The 19094-nt window shown below is 53.1% G+C and overlaps 2 protein-coding genes and 1 non-coding gene across 3 annotated transcripts in view; 2 read left to right on the top strand and 1 right to left on the bottom strand.

Moving 5' to 3' along the window:
• VAV2 (vav guanine nucleotide exchange factor 2) overlaps positions 1-19094 on the top strand; it is a 462631-nt gene that overhangs the window by 213981 nt on the left and 229556 nt on the right. The gene's annotated exons all lie outside the window — the stretch shown is intronic.
• LOC126052426 (ly6/PLAUR domain-containing protein 1-like) lies at positions 14042-16395 on the bottom strand. Its single transcript, XM_049833057.1, has 3 exons — positions 15987-16395; positions 14612-14752; positions 14042-14428 (listed from the first exon to the last, which is right to left on the bottom strand). The coding sequence occupies exons 1-3, from the start codon at positions 16060-16062 to the stop codon at positions 14232-14234; spliced, it is 414 nt and encodes a 137-aa protein (XP_049689014.1). The 5' UTR covers positions 16063-16395; the 3' UTR covers positions 14042-14231.
• LOC126052538 (U6atac minor spliceosomal RNA) lies at positions 18838-18965 on the top strand. Its single transcript, XR_007510074.1, has one exon. It is a non-coding gene; the product is annotated as a U6atac minor spliceosomal RNA (small nuclear RNA).

Below are 19094 nucleotides of genomic sequence, written 5' to 3'. Positions count from 1 at the left end.
CTGCCGAGCATATATTCCCTGCGCTGTGTGCTCTATAAATACGTGTGCATGACAGATTTGGCACCGCGTATTCCTGTAAGTGATGTAATCTTCGAGAAGTTACTTAGCAACCATGGAAAATGTTTTGGAGGCTCTAATTTTTCAGTATGGTAAAATCGTATATTTATGCAGTGCAGCTAATCAGCTTGCTGGCAAGTCAGCGACGATGATCTCATTTTCTTCATCATTATTTTATGTGAATTGGGCTTTTAGCACTAAAGAGACCACAAAGATTTAATTCAAAAATGTGATTGCTTTATGTTTCCAGGGTATCATTAACATGGCATCTACGCAAATAACCATGGTAACAAACTGGTAATTAGTACATATACGGCACTTATTATTAATACAGAAACAGGACAAGTTCCAAATCAGCGCAGATTACAGTACATTATTACCATAGTAATTACCTGCAGTAACACACACAAATTGAACTAAATGGCCAATTGAACTAGAGTGAATGGCTTTTTATTCCAGTCCCTAAATAATGTGCATTCTTGGCTGAGTAGTTCAAGGTAAATAAAACTGTTTTAAATTTATTGCCAACTTTTCTTTTTTTTTTCCTTTGGTGGGGAAGGGCTGGGAATGGCAGGAGTCAAGAACTTTTTTTGCCATGCATACAGTATAATTATTGTACAGACTAAGCCGTTCCTGACTCCCATAGAAAGACAAAGAGGGTAAAAGTTATTAGTTTGTATTTTATTAGCGGGTTTATTTCTGTAATTTCAGCCATGAAGTAATGTTCAACATATCTAAAAGAGCCAATGCCAAATAACATAGGGTCCAAATTCCGTCTTTTGGTTTCGGGGGGGCAGGGTGGTGAGAGAGAGAAAGAAGAGGCTAGAAAACTAAACTTTTTTAAAATCATCACATTTATTAAAATAATGGAAAAGCAGGGGTTTTGCCTAACCCTTCCCCTATGGTTTGAGACCTCAATATAAGAGTATTGAACCCAGGAACCCCGAATCAAACCCAAGAAGTCAAATGCACTGGCTGGACCCAGTGGTGCTGAGATTAAGCCAATTGCTGAAGAAAGAGAAAAACTCCAAACTGCTTCTTATTCTCCCCATTTTTCTAAGTTATATTGGTGCCCTGACACCTATTGCAGCCCAGGGAGAGCTAGAAAGCATCTCTTTTTGGGGTGCTAAAAGATGCTGAAGCCGCAGGTCTCGGAGGAGCAGAGGAAGAGCAGGGTGAGCCGGGGAGGAGCCCTTTAAAGGTGAAAGCCATCTATCCATCCTAATTTTTCTCTTTCTAAATGGAAATAACATTAAGAGAGAAGCTTGCAAAAGAAATCTCTGCCTGGCCTCTAAGTCTGCAGTTTTTGCGGACCTGGAAGCGAGCGCTCTGGCTCTGCCGCCGGAGTGCACACGCGCGTGCAAGGGATGCTCTGCACGCTCACGGGCAGCCGGTCCTGCAGGTGCACGGTTCAAGACCTTTTTTTTTTCTCTTTTTTTTTCCAGCTTTGCCTCTTGAAACGATTCTCCCGGGTTCTTTGTATGATGATGATATTACCATTCACTTCTTATTTGGAAGGGCTTTCTTCCAGCTGACATTTTTTTCTCTCCAGAGCCCCGCTGAACAAGTTCTCGGAGCACAGAAGTGGCCCCAAGCCCACCAGATGAGGTGCTTCCCGTCTCCCCTCACCGGCAAGCAAGAGCAGAATTAAAATTGCAGTTATTCACAGATATTTTCCCCCCGCTTCCCTGTCTTTCCTCTAGACAAGCATTGGTATTTCCACTCGCTGCCGGTAATTCAGACGGCACCATTCCTTGAGCTGACTGTGTAGAGCAGCCCAGGATTGTATGTTCATGTTTTGTGAAGGAGACAGGCAGTACACGAGGGCTTCGGCAGCCTACACACGGATCTGTATGAGGGAAAAAGTGGAGAACCTTCCCCACCAAAAAACCTGCTTTATTGTGTTCTTTACCTCTGCACTCCCGCCAGGCACACTGGAGAATCATTGTTCCTTTATCAGGTCCATCTCTCATTGTACTTTACCTTCCTCAAATGGTAAGAAAATTATTATTTTAGCAGGCAAGCATTTAATTAAGTTTTACTGTATTTGCTTTGGCTCTCACAGCATGGAAAATCTCCTCCTTTTAACAACGATCCGTTGAACGTGGGTTCCGATAAAGCCAAATTGCCTGTAACTCAGCTTTATGCAATCCCCTCTCTACTCTCCGTGCCGCTCCCCTTCTCCTTCCAAATCCCAAGCCCACCTAACACCGCCGCGGTGCTTTCGGCCTGGCTCGCCATGCCAAGAGTGTACGTAACCCCTTTCAGCACACAGCAGAAGCAGCAACACTTCTCATCCCTGCATCTTGCCGCCTGCCCACTCCTCCCCCCGCACCCCACCGCCTGACTCACAAACTTGCCACTTCAAATTAACACCCATTAGGGCTTATTTCCAATCTTGCTCTTCCTACACACCCACAGCAGAGCATTACCTGGGTTCAAAACAGGGTTTAAGCCTTGTTTTGATGCTGAGTTTATCCCCTTTTTGTTTCTTGGGGGGGGGGGGGGGGGGGCGGTTGCCCTCATTGGAGGCGAAAGCATCGTTCTGGAGGGTGGGAGCACAGCAGGGCTGCCGCCGAGGAGCAGCTCCGCTCCTGGGCTCAGTTATTTAATCCAGCAAGTCCGTGGCACATCAGTGCTAAGGAATAAAAGGCTCTTTTTCCTCTGCAGTGCCAACAGCCATGAGAAGCTCATCTTATGAAGTGATTGTGAGCTGCTATTGAGGACTGTTCCTGCCATGCTGGCCATTTTTTGTTTTAATTTTCTCACCGGCAATGAGGAAAAAAAACCAAAACACAACGGGTTTGGTATCCTCAGCTCCCAGCCCTGCTCCGCCGGCGATCATCAGGAGCTGGGACCTTTCTCAGCCCGAGCACAGGCACAGGTACCCCCAGAACACCACCACAGCCAGACCTGTCCTAAGGACAAGCCTGGGAAATGCCGTCACCACCGTCCTGAGCCACGGCCACTGCCTTGCTGCAGCCCCTTCCCAGCTCCGGAGGCCAAACCAGGCACCCCAGGATCCTCCAGGACCCCAGCAGCCGAGCAGAGCCGCGCACAGGTCGATGCAGGACCACGCAGCCAGCCCCTCGCGTCAGCACCCAGCCCAGGTACTAACTCCCACCGACCTGGGATGCAAGAGCCCACTTTACCTTAAAAACCCCTGAAGGACAGAGCAAGGCTTTATTTTCTCTCCCTCCTCCCCTCTTCTTGTTACCGTTTTGTTTTGCAGCAGTTGCTGCTGTTGCCATGCGATCTCTTTTTGTTGCTATGGATTAATAGTGTTTTTTACTTATTTTTATGTATGTCCTGGGAACATGATTGCTTAATTTGCCCTGCAGGTTTGTAGGCCTGACAGGCATTTCTACATCGTCCCAGCGCTCACCTTATCTTAATCCAGTTTAGGGCTGCTTTCAGGGTAAATACCTGCAGAAATGTTCACTCGGAGGCTTGGGACCGGTATTTGCCCCAGCAAGCAGCCGGGGTGCGCGCAGAGGGGACATACTGTTCCTACAACCTGTGCCGTGCCCTCTCTGCTGTCATGCGGCTGTTTTTCATCTGACCCAGAATAACAACTCAGAAGCCACCAGCATAATGGTCTACCAAGCCTGGGCAGAAGGATGGGCTCCAGCTGTCCTCCGCGGACCCCCAGAGCCCAAAGATGACACATCTGAGGGCTTGCATAAAATATGTTCCTTTATGTTATTATAACGGGCAGCAGGATTTTGCCTCCAGCTTTTTCTGTCCCTGGAAAATCCTGGTCACTAGAGAGGGGCCGGGAGTCCCCGGGGAGCATCTGAGCCGTGCCGCGGGAGAGCCTTTTGTCTCCAGCACGTAACATGGTGATGGGAGCGAGGGTGTCGGAAAGAGAATAGGAACAAAGTGTTTTCCAGCGATTTTAGGAGGTTGGTTTGTACGCTGTGGAGCCTTCTGGCTCAGCACAGGCAGGACTGAGTTTCTGAGGCCATTTGCTCCCACCCTAGTTCGTTCACCCCCCACAAACCCCAAGCGCTGCTCCATCATCGCCGGCTGCGGCCGCGGTCAGCATTGCTGCTCTAAGTACCCCTGGCCACCCCGGCAACATTACTTGCCACCGGCCGGTCCAAGAGGAGGACTTGCATGAGGAAACCACTGCAAATTTGTGGTTTCATCGTGTTACACGAATGTGAAAGCACGGAGGGGGAACCAGGAGGGATCTGCTCTGGGTCTGGCTCCACTGCACACCCTTTGTGGGATAGTCTGCTTTATTATGTTAAGGCAAGCCTTTAATTGCTCTGCGTCTCCATCCTCCCCACATGAAATGGGGAAAACAATCCATCCTTTTGTCCCATTATTGAAATCTTCAGGGAAGTGACTTCGTCCTATTATTATTTTTGCATTTGGCTCATCACAGTGGCCACCAAGCCCTAATGCGCTAATGAATATGGATGCAGGGATCGGTCTCTTCCCTTCTGCAATTAATCTTGCCTCCATCCTACTGGGTCATCTAATGAGCAATACTCAGACGAATATCCCCCTGGAGTCGTGAGCCTCGGCGGTTCCTTGGTTGCACACATCAAAGGGGAGCTGATGACATCATGGAGATCACAGAAAACATCAAGTCTGTCTGTCTGGGGGGGAAAAAATAGCTTCTCGCAGATCCACAGCTGGTGGGGCTTTTAATTACACAAGGGCCGAGGAACATTCCAACCATAACATCCTGCAGCCTCTCCGCCACCAGACAACGCGTCTTTTATTAGCGTAGGAATGTATCTTTAATAAACTGGAGATTTTTAACTTGTCAGAGGGTGCCGGGGACTGGATCTACCACGGTCTTTTTTTGGCCTGGCTGTTGCATCAGCAGCAGGGCAGGTCATCCCACGGCTGCCCTGGTCCCCTGCCCACGCCGGCGCCGGGCCGGTGAGATGCTCGTCGCTCTCCGCGCACCCTCTGGTCCCAGGCACCCCGCGCTCTTACAAGGGGCTGACTCGCCGGACCCTCCACGGGCATCTCACAGCATCTTCCCTGCGGTCCCCCCGAAATCCACCCACGCGCCTGCGAGGAGAGGGGCTGGTGGCACATAGGGGCTGTCAGCGAGGCTAAATCACGGCAAAGGAGCGAGTCCCTTCTGCAGCTTTAATTATCTCTGCCGTCATCAGTGCCTGTGTGTTTGCACAAACTGGGCTTCGGGGGGGTGTTCCGTGCAAATAAATTTGTTTTCTCCAATTGCAAAACTGTTGTCGCCACTTTCCTCGCGGCTCTGTGTGTATATATATGTATAAATGTAGGATCCCATGTAATTCAGCAGGGTTTGGGGCTTTATTTGAGGTTTTCCTTCACCATGCTTAAAGCAGCACCGGAGGGAAGGTGACGCTGAGCGGTTGCTCCGCCAAGTAACAAATCTCCTATATTGTTCCCTCTCCTTAATTTATCCTGAGCGGGCGGCAGCAAGGCAGCCTGAAAAAGTGTGCTGTGTTCCGAGGCGTGCAGCCCTGCAAATGGCTGTTTGCTTTAATCAATCCTGGAGGAGCCCGTGGGGGCCCGGAGAGGTGCGACGCCGGAGATTTGTTCTATTGATTAACCCAGCGCCGGGATGGGAGGAATCAAACACTGGGAGTGAATAAAAGCCTGGGAGGTGAATAGGGCTATTGTTGGGTTTGGTTTGCAGGTTATTGGGTTTGGGGGATTTTATTTTTCTTTTCCTACCTGCAGGGCTGAGAGAAAGCAGAATAACTTTTCTAATATTCCTCCCCACTTCCCTGTTTCAACTTCCCCCGTTAACACCGCACGCCAGAGACCCCCCCCCTCTGCCTGCCAGCCAAAAGTAAGATTTCACATTATTGCGTCTGACAGGTCTCATTCCCCAGGCACTTTCTTTTTCCTTCCTCAAAGGAGAGGAAAAAAAAAAAAATCAAAGGTTTCAAACCCTGAGCACCTTCTGAGACTGCAAAAATGCAGCCCCTTGTCGGGAGGGATGCTCTGAGCAGGCGAGCAGGAGGGAGAGTCGACGTGATCCTGTGCAGCTTGGAAAGAGTTACGTTTGTTTGACATTGCGTTTGCCTTGGGCCTTTGGAAGATGTTTGTAGTTTTCAATTAATCTCATTAGTTTGGAAGTAGACGGATGGGTGGGAAGGCAGGGAGGAGAGGCGGGAAATAAAAATAATTTCATGGGGAATTCTCTTTAATGACTTTTTAAAAATATGTAATTGAAATCAGTGCTGGTGGAGGATAGTTTAACAGTGCTGAAGCCGGCTGAGGGGAAGCAGCAAGGGATGCTCAGAAAAACCCTTGTACGAGGGAACTGCCAGGACAAGGTTGAGCCGTGGGGGCACAGGGCTGCCGGGTGGGCTGGCATGGGGATGGCAGCAGGATCGGGACCCCCGGCCAGGTTCCCCTGGTCTGGGCTCACAGGTGAGCCCTCCCCGGCTGCTGCAAAGCCCCAGGAGAGCCCTACTTGCCATCATCGAGTGAGCATTTAATTTCCTTTTTCTGCTCTCCTGAGGTTGAATTTGCAAGTCTGGAAATAACGATTCCTGCAGCTTGCCTTTGCCTCTCTCGCCGACGAGGTGCCAGACCCCACGGGTGTGGGTGGCCGCTATTTACCCACTGTGGTGACACTGGGATGACTTGGGGGTGGCCTGGGGTGAGGACAAGGCACGGTCTGGATGGGCTCCAGCCCCTCCATCCCTGGAGGGATGGCCTGAGGAGGGATGGAACCTGCCCACGCACTCAGAGCATAAAAAACCCTCTCTGCCTCGCGATAACCACCCCCAGCATCACGCCTGCCCACCGGAGGAGAGCCCAGCACACCTCGGGGGACAGAGAACACGCTGAGCATCCATCCCACCGGCCAAATTCACTGCATCCCGATTAACCACACATTCACCAGAGAGGGAGAACTGTTCAGTGAGAGAGGCATCGCTTGCTTGCGTTTTGATGAGGATCCCGTGGCAGAGACCCCCGCCAGCCCCCCACGCACCCAGAGCTGCCCTGAGCCCCACACCAACCGCACAGCCATCCCTTCCCGGCCGCCCGTCGGCAGAGGTGTGCCCTCCTCTCCAGCCTCCAGGCTGAGCATTTAATTGATCGGATTATCCCTTATTTACTAATTAGCAGCCTTGTGCTCAGACGGCAGGAGCAGGGGCCAGCAGCGTTTTCCCTTTATACCCAAGCAGTTGGTGTTTGACGGCGGCAGAGGCTCCGTCAGCAATTTGCTGTGATTCATTTCTGCCGTGTAAAACTGAAACTTGGCACGGCGCTTTCCCGGGAGCAAAGCGACGCCGCCGGCAAGAGGCAATGCCAGACTCTGCCCACCCTTTAACTTGCCTTATTTTTCCTTATTCTGCACCAGGGTTCGGTTTTCTGTGTTGAACGAGCTCTGTAATTACTGTCAGAGATAAGTCTGCTGCTCCATGTAGGTAGCACTAATAGAGAAGACATAACCCAAGGGGAAGGACATGGCACCGACACCCAGAAGACCTGGCTTTTGTCCCAGAAGAGTTACCTGCTGCAAGGACACATCCTCTTGTCCATCACCCACCTCTCTCCATCCTCCTCCCCGCTGCTGCCCACGCCGCGGGCTCTCGCTCTGGGTGTTCATCCATCCTCCCCTGGATCAACACTCACGGGCTAATGCCACCAACAGTCAGGCAAGTGAATTTGGGTCCATGTGCCTGGGGAGAGGCAGACTACAGGATTAGGCCCACTGTGTCACCAGACGGTATTTTTATTCCCCTTAGCTCTTAACTTGTGAGAATTTGGGGACCTGGGGGGAAAAAAAAATACCTGGTGCCATAGTGCCTTCCCTTTCCTTCCCTTGTTTGCCATTATATTCCTGCCACCCTACCAAGCACCTCTGCTGAAGGACAGAAAAGAGCAAACTGTGACAGAAATAGCCATCCATCCTTCACAGCAGAACCTGTGAGGTCAGCAAGAGTGGCCCAAGGGTGTAAGATGCTAAAACAACAAAGTCAAAGGAAAAGGCTTAAGGGTGTGTTGCCAGGCTGGATACACCAGACAACTGGGAAGGAAGGACACTTGAATCCACTGATGATCCATTAGCAGGCTCCGTAAGGAGATGCGAATCTAGCTTCTGAGCCAAAGAGCGCACCTTTTGACTTAATAGCAGCCAAAACCTTGCGTGCATTACTTAGAGGTGGCCCAGGGGCACACACAAGCCAACGCCTTTCCCTACCAGAAGCCAAATACGCAAAAGGAAAAGTCCGCCGCAGGAGAACATCTCAAAATACAAGTCCATGGGTCCAGGTCGCTCTGTGCTGGGACTGTCAAGCGTGGAGGGTACGGGGCAGGGATGCTGGAGCTGCGGGATGCACGTGGTGCCCAGGATGAAGGACAAGCTGCTGCCACGTGGCTTCATCCCGGCGGTTAGACACCGGCGACACGGCCACGGCGCCGCCGGCTCCCAGCTGACCAGGGAGCGATGCCGGTTTGGGTACAGCGAGGCAGGTCCTCCCCCCTCGCACTGCGTTTGCTCTCTTGCCAATGGATCAATTGTGTTCAGAGAGCTCTGGGCTGTATGTAGGTCAGGCACATCGCTGGCTCCGGCACTGCCATGAGGTTATTAAAATGAACAAGGATCCCCCCTTCTCCCGCCATTCAACTCGCCCGATGCCCAGCCCTTGGCAGAGGACGGCCTTGGCTCTCGTCCTAGAGAAAAAGAGCATTTCTTTGAGGCTTTGGGCTCATTTGAGCAAAGCCAGCATGCGCGCAGCTCCTGGACCAGTACAGACGCTGTGCCCTGTACATCCCCCTGAGCAATGAGCTCCCTGTTTGTCTGTGCGTAAGGAGAGCTCGGCGCTGGGAGGGGAATGGGCAACATGACCCAATTCATGGTTTTCTGTCAATAAAGCTGGCACTGCTCCCTCTCTGCTTTGTGAAATGGATGGGGCTGAACCAGCTCCCAGAGAACGGGGATTTCTCTGTTCGGGGCCCACGGCAGGCTGGGCAGCCCCAGGGAGGAGAGAGCTGGATGTTCCACGCGTGGTTGCTTCCCTGCTTGTCTCTCCATGGGAGGGGAGCAGAAAAGAGACATCCTAACCTTCAACCTTGGGAGCCTCTGGTTTTGGCCACCCAGCTTTGATTTCCCCCCAGAAGCCTTTATCACCCCAGGAGGAAACGCAAATCCTCTGGGAACTTGGGCTCCTCCTGGGCTCGCCAGCGGGAGGGAGGGGAAAGCGTGGTAAAAGAGAGCGAGCAAGCACAGAAGAAACTTTCTCAAATAAAAAATTCAGTAGTTTAGAGCAAACTTTGCACTAGCTGAAGATTTGACCTTGTGTTCTCTCCTAAGAACAAACAAGCGAAGAACGAGGATCATATTATTTTGCCTGAAATTTGGAGTGGATCAAACCCCTGCTGTTCCGAGCTCCTGCAATGAATGGCTATAAACAACATGCATTTCCGGAGAATGAATTAAACAGCGAGCCTGAGTACTGACTGTATTTTAAGAGATGTTTATTTGTCCTCACTGCCTCTCTATAAAGAGTTGCACAAGGACTTACTAAATTTTAACCCCACATTGTTCTTGGGTAAACACTGCCCTTTATCCAACGTGATGAGTGCTCGCAGCCGAGATAAGCACACGTTAGCTCGTGCTCTCGGAGCAGGCAGCTTCTCGGCAGTGCTCCCGAGGCAGCCCTGGGCATCGGCACGGCACGCAGACCCTGCGGACCCCAGGGCAGCCAGATAGTTCCCGATTGCCTGCAGACTTCGGACAGTTTTCTGCACCTTTCTGCCAAAAAGTTGTTTGCGAGAAGGTGGGGATGACCTTGGCCTGCAGAAGTGTAGCTGAGCCAGTAACATATGTCTCGGCTCCTGTCCTCTTTATTTTACGTTATGGAAAGGGAAAGCGTGAGAAAACATGCAGGCTGGCCAAAGAGCTGTTGCTGCAACTTCGCAGCGAGTCAAGTCCCAGGGACAGCCTCGGCCCAAGGTCCTCCTACCCCAGCTCCCACCACCACACGGAGCAAGTGCTGCCGTGGGTGCGTGTGCCATGGTCCATCCCTCGCATGCCCTTCTCGCAGGCAGCGATGGAGAGTGAAGCTTTGAGAGCTTCCTCCTCCCAAATTTGCATTCTGTCGCACCCAGGATCGCTGGTGAATGCACAAAAAAAGGCTAGAAGGGGGGTTAATACCACTGCGTACTTTCTGTTTTCTTTGATTTCCAGGGTCTGAGCAGCCTGCACTTTTGGACCATCTGCTGGCATCCAGCGGGGTGGGGAGTTAGGTCTGCACAGCCGCCGGCATTCAAGCAAGAAGAGCAGCCTGGAGTGCTGTATTTCTGGGGGAAAAAAAATGGTTTTGCTGCTCACAAGGGAAAGGCTGAGTAAAAGCATGAAAAGTAAACCCTGGCACCTCGGCATGAAAGCCGGGCCAGCTCTCCCTGCGTTACCAGGAGCCCGCGAGAAGTCCCCACTTCCCTGCTTTTCGGGGTGCTTTGGGGTGTTTCCCCCACTTTGGGGGGGACGTTAGGCATAGGACGCAAGATGCTGAACACAGTTCTCCAAAAAGAAGAAGGATCTGTGCCTTGTAGAAACACTTCTGAACTCATGTTTGTTCCCTCTCCTGGGTCTGGGCAGAATGTCAAAGCCTGCTCTGAGCTGGAAATATTTTAAGACTAGCACTCACTGGAGACTGAAACAATGGCAATTCTTCAGCTACCGAGGCTTTTATAAAAGGGCTTTTGACACAGAGGCTGCTTAGGGTTGGGGGTTTTTTCTGTAGCTGTTTTTTCTCCAGAAAACACTGTGTTAGTGTCCGTGCATATGTTTGTGCGCACACTTTCGCGTGAGCAAAATATCCTCTTGGCTTTCAGCTGGGCCATTTGTGTGAATGCCCACGAGGATGCCCGCAGCCCTGCTAAAATGCAGCCAGCTCTGGCGAGGAGGGAGGCAGCGCCGCTCACACGGGATGCCATGCAGCAATGCAGGAAGAAGACATTTTAGAGTAAATGTCAGCTTTTGCGTTTCTGGGTTTGGGGCTTTTTTTAAACATGTGGGTGGGACTTTTAATGCCCACATGAAGCTGAGATGGTTTCAGTCTCCAGGGCTTATCCAGAAGATTCACACAAACACTATGGAAAGTGTCTCTTTGCTTAGGAGGATGAAATTTGACACTGCGGAGATTTTAACCCGGTATTCCAGCAAGGAGCCTCGGTGGTTAGTGTGTCATATCTGATAAAGGCTAATCAGCCCTCCTTCAGGCACCATTCAATTCTTATTTTCATCTGCCTCCCATGCATATTGCGTTATCTACGATATGTACTCACACGCAGGCAAACCAGCGCAAATCCTGCTCAGCTCTGGTCTTCCCTTGACACAAGACCAACAGGCAATGAAAAGCGTGAAGCGGCACACGACGGACCCCATGACCAAAACCCTTGCGAACAGCCCAAGCGTCTCCCAACCAGGTCTTTGGCATTGCCTGGAAATGTCCAGCAGCGTCCAACACCAGTTTGCACTGGTTTGGGGATGGGATCCCAGTGGGAAGCAGGTTTCCTGCTCAGCCCCGCTGTCGGCTGCCTGCCCCGAGCCCGGCATTCCCCGGCCCCGGAGCCTGCCCCGCTTGTGCCGTCCCACCGAGTCCTCTCTCCCCGCTAGGTGCCTGAAGCCTCCTCAACAATTATCCCAGTTGCTGTTTGTTCAGGCGATGTGGATTTAGCTCTCCAGCCTCACGTGTAGTGTGTGTATAGGGAAAGATAGATTGCCGCTACTTTCCAGTATAAATCACATTCCTTACAACACTCCAAAGTAGCATTTTCAACCTCAGGGTGCTAATAGGATCCAGCAGGAGAAAGAAATGTCAGCTAAGTAGCAGGCGCTGTTTGGAGAGTGCAATGGAGCTGATCCACAGCCCCGGGGCAAAAGGAGCAATCCCAGGGCAAAGGTTAAAGAGTTCAGGAGCACTTCAGCCTACTTAATTGCAACAGGCCTCTTACACAGCACAAGATGGATGGCTCAAGCCGGGCAAGGGGGGCAGAGCGGGGCCAGCAGCATCACCAGCTGGAGGCACGCAGGCGGCTGGGGGACCGGGATGGAGGGGACCGGGATGGAGGGGACCGGGATGGAAGGGACTGGGATGGAGGGGACCGGGGTGGAGGGATCTGGGATGGAGGGGACCGGGATGGAGGGGACCGGGATGGAGGGGACCGGGATGGAAGGGACTGGGATGGAGGGGACCGGGGTGGAGGGGACTGGGATGGAGGAGACTGGGATGGAGGGGACCGGGATGGAGGAGACCGGGATGGAGGGGACCGGGATGGAGGGGACCAGGATGGAGGGGACCGGGATGGAGGAGACCGGGATGGAGGGGACCGGGATGGAGGGGACCGGGATGGAGGAGACTGGGATGGAGGGGACCGGGATGGAAGGGGACTGGGATGGAGGGGACTGGGATAGAGGGGACTGGGATGGAGGGGACCGGGATGGAGGGGACCGGGATGGAGGGGACTGGGATGGAGGGGACCGGGATGGAGGAGACCGGGATGGAGGGGACTGGGATGGAGGGGACCGGGATGGAGGGGACCGGGATGGAGGAGACTGGGATGGAGGGGACTGGGATGGAAGGGGACTGGGATGGAGGGGACTGGGATAGAGGGGACTGGGATGGAGGGGACCGGGATGGAGGGGACTGGGATGGAGGGGACCGGGATGGAGGAGACCGGGATGGAGGGGACCGGGATGGAGGAGACCGGGATGGAGGGGACCGGGATGGAGGGGACCAGGATGGAGGGGACTGGGATGGAGGGGACCGGGATGGAGGAGACTGGGATGGAGGGGACCGGGATGGAGGGGACCGGAATGGAGGGGACCACGGCAGCTCCTCAGCCCTCACTTCTTCCCGAGATGCTGCTGCATGGCAAGGTGGCCTGTGCCACACCGGGACACCCGGCTACCAGCTCTCTCCCCTCCGCTGGGAGCCCATCCCCAGCCTCGGCCAATAAATGGGAATTTATATCAGAGCGGGATGATGGCGTGAAGGTTTTGTTGCAAGAGCTCAGCACAGCACTCATCCAGGCAGAGAAATACCCGGTAGCAGGGGAAAAACCCAGCTGCCAAGGAAATGTTTCTTGGTCCCCTGAAAATTGTAAGGAACGTTTTAAGGGGAAAGAGGGGGAATTGGTTAGTGTTGCTGTTCTTGTCATTTTTACAGGGTTTGTTTTCTGATTTCCTTTTATTTTGAATCTTCGGAATCTGAACATGTTTTGTGCCAGTCCCTAAGTGCTTCTGCTGGGAAGGTGCCTCAGATGATAATATTTTTAGTAGAGTTTTGACTTGTTTCCTGACACACATCTGATAAATGTCATCAAAAGCTGATGTTTTGCATGGAAAAGGTCTTTTGCGTTAAATTTTTTTATCTAAAGAAAAAAAAACAGAATAAAAATATTTCATTCATTTCTCACCAGTGAGGTTTATGCTGTTTCCCCGGTGATAAAAGCACAAGGCTGGCTCTTGAGACATATGCATTTAATTCCCAGCTCCACCACACACCCTCGCGATGACCTTGAACAGGCCACTTCGGCTCCGATCCGTATGGGATGAAATTTTTCCATTCAAGCTCCCGTTTGGCCTCTTGGGTTGGGAATAACATTTGAAAAAAAAAAAAAAAAAAAAAACAAACACAAAAAAAACCACACCAAACCCCCAAACCCCTTCATTTCACGAGGGTACCCTGTTCCCCACCCCATCTCCCACCCATCCCACGGTACCCCCACTAGAGGTTCTGCCCTGCGTGGGGTGCTCCTATCCCTGCACCCCAAAGCCCACCCGGGCTGGCCGGGGTTCCCGGGTGGCGGAGCGAGGGCCGACGATGCCCTCTCGTGGGAAGAGCCGGGCTCAGCCACCCTCCCGGTCCCACGGGTGGGATGAGAGGGTTGCGTGGGTACCCGGGAGGTCGTGGGTCCCCCTGCCCCTGCGCTCCCCTTGCTCCAGGTTGGTGCGGGTATCCCCAGCATCCCCCCCAAGTCTGGAGAAATATGTGTGTGTCCCCCATCCTTCCCTGGGATGCAGGGGAATCACGGAAAGTTTTCCAGGGCGAAGCATTCGGCACCTTTTATTGACGAGAGGGGAGAGAAGGGTGTCCTGCTCCATCTTTAAGAGCAGGTATAGGGGTATCCCTGCTTCCAGCCCCCCCCTCCCCAAGGGTCCCACGCCTCCCCCCCCCCCCAGCCCTTGGGGGGGTTCAGGAGAGGAGCAGGGCAGCAAGGAGGGAGGGCAGGAGGATGCAGCCACCAGCGAGGCCGAGGGGCGGCCGGGGGGCTCTGGGGGAACCGTTGCAGAGGTCTGTGTCGCAGCAGTGGATTCGGACCCCCGGCAGCTCCTGCTGCTGGCAGTGACGGGAGGTGGCACAGCCGCTGGTCAGCAGGATGCCCAGGACCACTGCAAAGCAAAAAACAGCGCGGGACGTCAGGGGTGACGGCCGGGGAGGAGGGTGATGTTCTGCCAGCCTTACACCAGGGCCAAGTCCCGTTTGAAGGCTGCAAGGTTTGCTTTGGGAGGGTGCGAGCATCACTGGCTCCATCAAGCAGCCACCCTGGTGTCGTCCCCCCCGGGCAGACTCACCGCTCTCTGTCTTAATGCAGAATCGGTGTTTGAAGCCCTGGTGGGAGTGGGAGCAGGTGATCACTTCTGGGTTAGAGCACCCCATGTCCACGTTTTTGGTGCCAACGATGATGTTGCAGCCATAACACTGGAGTCCGGACACTAAACAAGAACCATATGAAACAAAATTGGATTTTTCCAGCGGGGGGGAAATACTTCAACTCCTTCCTAGCTGCTCTCTAACGACGGCTTTGCAGCGCTCTCTGCCTTGCCGAGTCGCATTAAGCACTGAGTCAGAGCCCGAAGCTGTCTGCCACTTGTTTACCCAGTGGGCCCAAAAAAATATAAAAGCATCTCCCGCTAGAGGTCAGTGCGAAATCAGAGATTAGCCGGAGATTTGCACCGGGATCAAATAGTGGGAACAAGGGAGCTTTGAAACGGGGCTTGTAAAGACTAGGTGAAACCTCCCAACCACAGACATCACCGAGCCAGAGCTCAGCTGCTCTCGCAAAAAGCTTTTGCCTGTTTCACCAAATTCCTCCAGTTTCAGCGGCGCCTGTGTTGGAGGCATTTACACCGGAGAGATGGCTTCATCGGCGTGGTTTGGTTTTCTCCCTGAACGCGGTCCTGCTTTTATCGCAGGGTCTGTCAGGGAGGCAAAACAACTCAGAAACAGAAGGGAAATCCTCATTCGGAGCAACTGCAAGGCAACATGCCCGTGACCCCGGGACAGTGGCATTGGTGTGTGAGGCCAGAGCTTTGCACGCTTGTACTGGCGGCAGCTCAGTCCTTCCCTGCAGGGTCAGCAACTGTGTCTGAGAATTGCTTGCCCTCAACCAGAATGGGAATTAAGCCATTTCTCAGGTTTCTTTAAAAAAAAAAAAAAAGAAGCCTTCAAAAAATATTCATTTACATCATCCACAGAGTTTAAGGCAGACGCAGTACCTGAGCTCTGCGTGATTAATCACAACAACAAAAATCAGGTTGCATTTAACTGCTGCCGTCACCTTTCCCTGCCTCTGAATGCCGACCCGCAGCCATTCCCGAGTCTGGCCTTGTCTGCTCCCACGGGGTTTTGGGGAGGTGGGGGATCACCCTTGGCACAGCCCGGCACGGCAAGGGGAGCCCCTGCCCCAGTGGCACCGGGGAAGGGGAGCCCAGGGGACCCCGGCTCCTGGCCCACATGCCCTCGTTTTGCAGAAAACGCGATGACATTAGCTCCTTCCAAAAACCACCGACACACGGCACCACGCAGCTACATCGCTTGGGGCAGAAATGCCCCCGAATTCATCCCGACACTAAATCACGCCTAAACAAGCAGGGTTTGGGGAAGATGCGAACGACCGTAACCCCAAAGCACGGGCACCCTCCGCAGCGCGAGGACAGCGGCACTTACCCTCTGGGAGGACGAACACCACGGTTATCAGAGAGAGGATCCCATGGGCACCTCCAGGCATGTGTCCTGAGAGCATGGGGGTCGGCTCCCACTGCCCACCCGGGACTCGGAGGACGAACACCGGTGTCTGGGGGAGCGGGCAGAGACCGTCTCTCCTCCCGGCTTTTTCCCCCCGTCGTGCGCACCGCTTGCGTTTCACCTGCAAAACCCTCCACCAGAATAAAGGGTGCAGCAGGGATCTGGCCGCTCCCCACTTCGCCTGGCCAGCCCCGTGGAGCCCAGTCTTGTTATGTCGATGCTTAATTTCTCCCTTTGCCTCTTGAGAAATTCTCTGATTCTTTCAGTTCATGCACAGACGTGAGTGCGTATGTGCTACCCTCGGTTATTTCTGTCCTATTTCCTCTGTCCACGATCACTTCCCATTAATACTACCGTGCAGCAGCTCTTGGAGAGAAATTCTCCCTAATCAAGATTTAGTTTTAAATCCACTTCGAAATCCTCTAATTCAGTTGGATTACGCAGAAGGGGTTTGGGGAGATGTGTGGTTTTACTTTTTTTTTTTTTTTTTCCTCCTCTTTTTCCTCTCTGAGCTGCCTCATCTTCACGAATGGACCCACCGGCTTTCTGTGACATATTGTGCTATTTAAAGAGGGCAGGAATAATTTTATTAAAGAGAAGCAGTCAATTAATTGTAAATCCAAGGCTTGAGATGCTCTAGCAAAGTACCGCCCAGGGGATGGCCACGGGGTTCCAGGCAAAACCTGGTGGAGGGAGAGGTGGGGTTGAATGTAACATATGCATTTATGCACAAGAAAACAGTTGCCTTAATAAAGCAGCAAAAGGCCAGACGGGGCCAGCCCCAAGTTTGCAACGGCTCTGGAGGGAGCCCACTCGGAGCTGCTCGGGGCTTGGGAAGGGGGCCGGGAATGCAGCGGTGGAAAGCACTGAGCTGTGACAGCTCCGATCCTGCGGGGCCAGGATCAGACCCACAGCCACACGGGGCATCACGGACATCCCTGGCTGCAGGATCGGGCCCCCAGACCTTTGTTGGCTCTTCCATCGCTGTCCCCACAAGCAAAGCCCCAGGTCTCAGTGGAGTTAATGGGACTTAGAGAGCTAATGCTTACTAATAAGAGAACACGACCGAATGCATGGGATTAAAAAATTAAAATGACAAAATAATCTGCTTATGTAGCCCATCCAGCGACAGCCTGCTAGCAGCACCTGAAATCCCCCACCCTGGGCACCCCAGCCCACCGGGCAGACCACGGGCACCGGCTCCGCCGGACAGGGGCTTGGACCTCATCTCCGCAGAGCGTCGTCATCAGCGAGTATGCCCGTTAATATTTCACTGGGAGACAGCACGATCTTGTCCAAGTACGGGCATCTAGAGCTCAGGAGGGGCAATTAGCACCTGGGAGGAGCGCCTAAGTAATGCAGCTCATTTATTCAAATCACTTAAACCACCCACGGTGCCTCGCTTGCCTCAAAACAATGTGATTATAGCAAACGTCTAACACAGCAAAGCCTGAAAGCCTTGGGGAGAAGGGATAAAACGCAGGAAATGGGATTGATTTAAACGCGTGCATAAATCAGAGCATTCAATAAGGAGGGGAAACTAACTTTTAATCCCTTAATAAACTCCTCGGGATCTGGAAGGGGCAGCCTGGGCTCTGCCGCAGCGATGCAGCAGCTCTGCACAGCTGGATGGTCCGGGGCCATGCAACACCTCTGGGCGCAGCACCTGGCTCCGCGGCCTCATCCAGCTCCAACGGGAGCGGCACGTGGCACCGGCCGGCCCTTTCCGCAGGGATCCGAGCGGGAAGCCGCAGAGGAGCCAAGGGGACAGCACGGGGCACCAAACCCGCCGTCGGTGGGACCAGATGCTGGGGTGGGTCACCCCAGTGGGAACGTCACCCCAGCCCCGAACCAGTTCCCCTGGCCGGTTTGAGGTGCTGGCGGTGCTGATTTAGCTAGACATTTGTTTTGGTTTTATTCCCTTGGGATGCAGAAGGCAAAAAGACCTTTAGAAAAGGAGGAAAAAAAAATAAAAAGCAAACCCAACCTCTTTGACCGCTTCCACATCTGGAACCAGTATAGGTTTCTTTTAACTTGTCATTAGCTCTGATGCAATTCTGAGAGATTTATCAGCTCAGGGGCACCGGGAACACGTTAGGAAAAGGCCTTCCTCCCCTGACTGAGAAAAATTTGATTAGCAAATCCCGCGATACACTCGTGTTCCCACTTAAACCTTCGGGATACCCAGAAAGACGGCTAAACCCTGCGCAGATTAGACGGGTTCGCCTGCAAATCCTGCTTTAGAGCTCATCCCTACGAGAGGCAGAGCTCAGCGGGCGGCACCCACCCCCGCCCCCGCCCCACCACCCACCGGCAGCGGCGGCGTCCGCAGCCCCGGGCCCCGCTCCGTGCCCCAGCCCTAGGCGGGACTCGAACCCGGGTCTTCGGACCTTCCTGCCGCCATTAGCGAGGCGGAAGGAGAAGCGCCCTCCCCCGGGAAACGCGCCCGCTGATTGGGAGCGAGCCCGTTCGTCGGGGCGGGGGCTCGGCGACAACGGCAGGGGGCAGTCCAAGAGAATCCGGCTGCTGCGCTCTGATTGGCTGAGAGTGATGAATACATTAAGAAGGGGCCAAAAAAAGGCACGTCGGTGCTATTTTCACGGGGTTTTCAGGGCTTTTTCTACTCACAAGGGGAATTGGAATAAAATCTCCCATGAGGATCGCAAGGCGATGTCAAACTGAGAAGGAAGGAAACGAGAACTTTTTCTCACCCGATTGGAAATAGAACCCGATTGATGGAGGTTTAAATACCAGAGGAGCTAAACGGACAGGCGTGTTGTATGAAAGGAGAGAAGGTTAGCACTCCCCTTGATAAGGATGGAAGAGGCCCCAGTGGCCTATACAACACGCATACGGTTAAGGCACTGCCACCTACTTCGTGGCATCTAACCATGTTTTTTGGTTTTTTTTGTTTGGGTTTTGGGGGTTATTTTGGGCGGGGGATTCCCTAAAAACACCATCTCCCTCCAGTTTCTTTCTTCTCTCAGATTCTCCTTTTCCCTCACCCTAAAAGCACCCAGCGGAGCAGAG

Source organism: Accipiter gentilis, chromosome 29 (genome assembly GCF_929443795.1).
Source record: "Accipiter gentilis chromosome 29, bAccGen1.1, whole genome shotgun sequence".
Classification (NCBI taxonomy): Eukaryota; Metazoa; Chordata; class Aves; order Accipitriformes; family Accipitridae; genus Astur; species Astur gentilis.
This window is presented reverse-complemented; position numbering and strand designations above follow the sequence as displayed.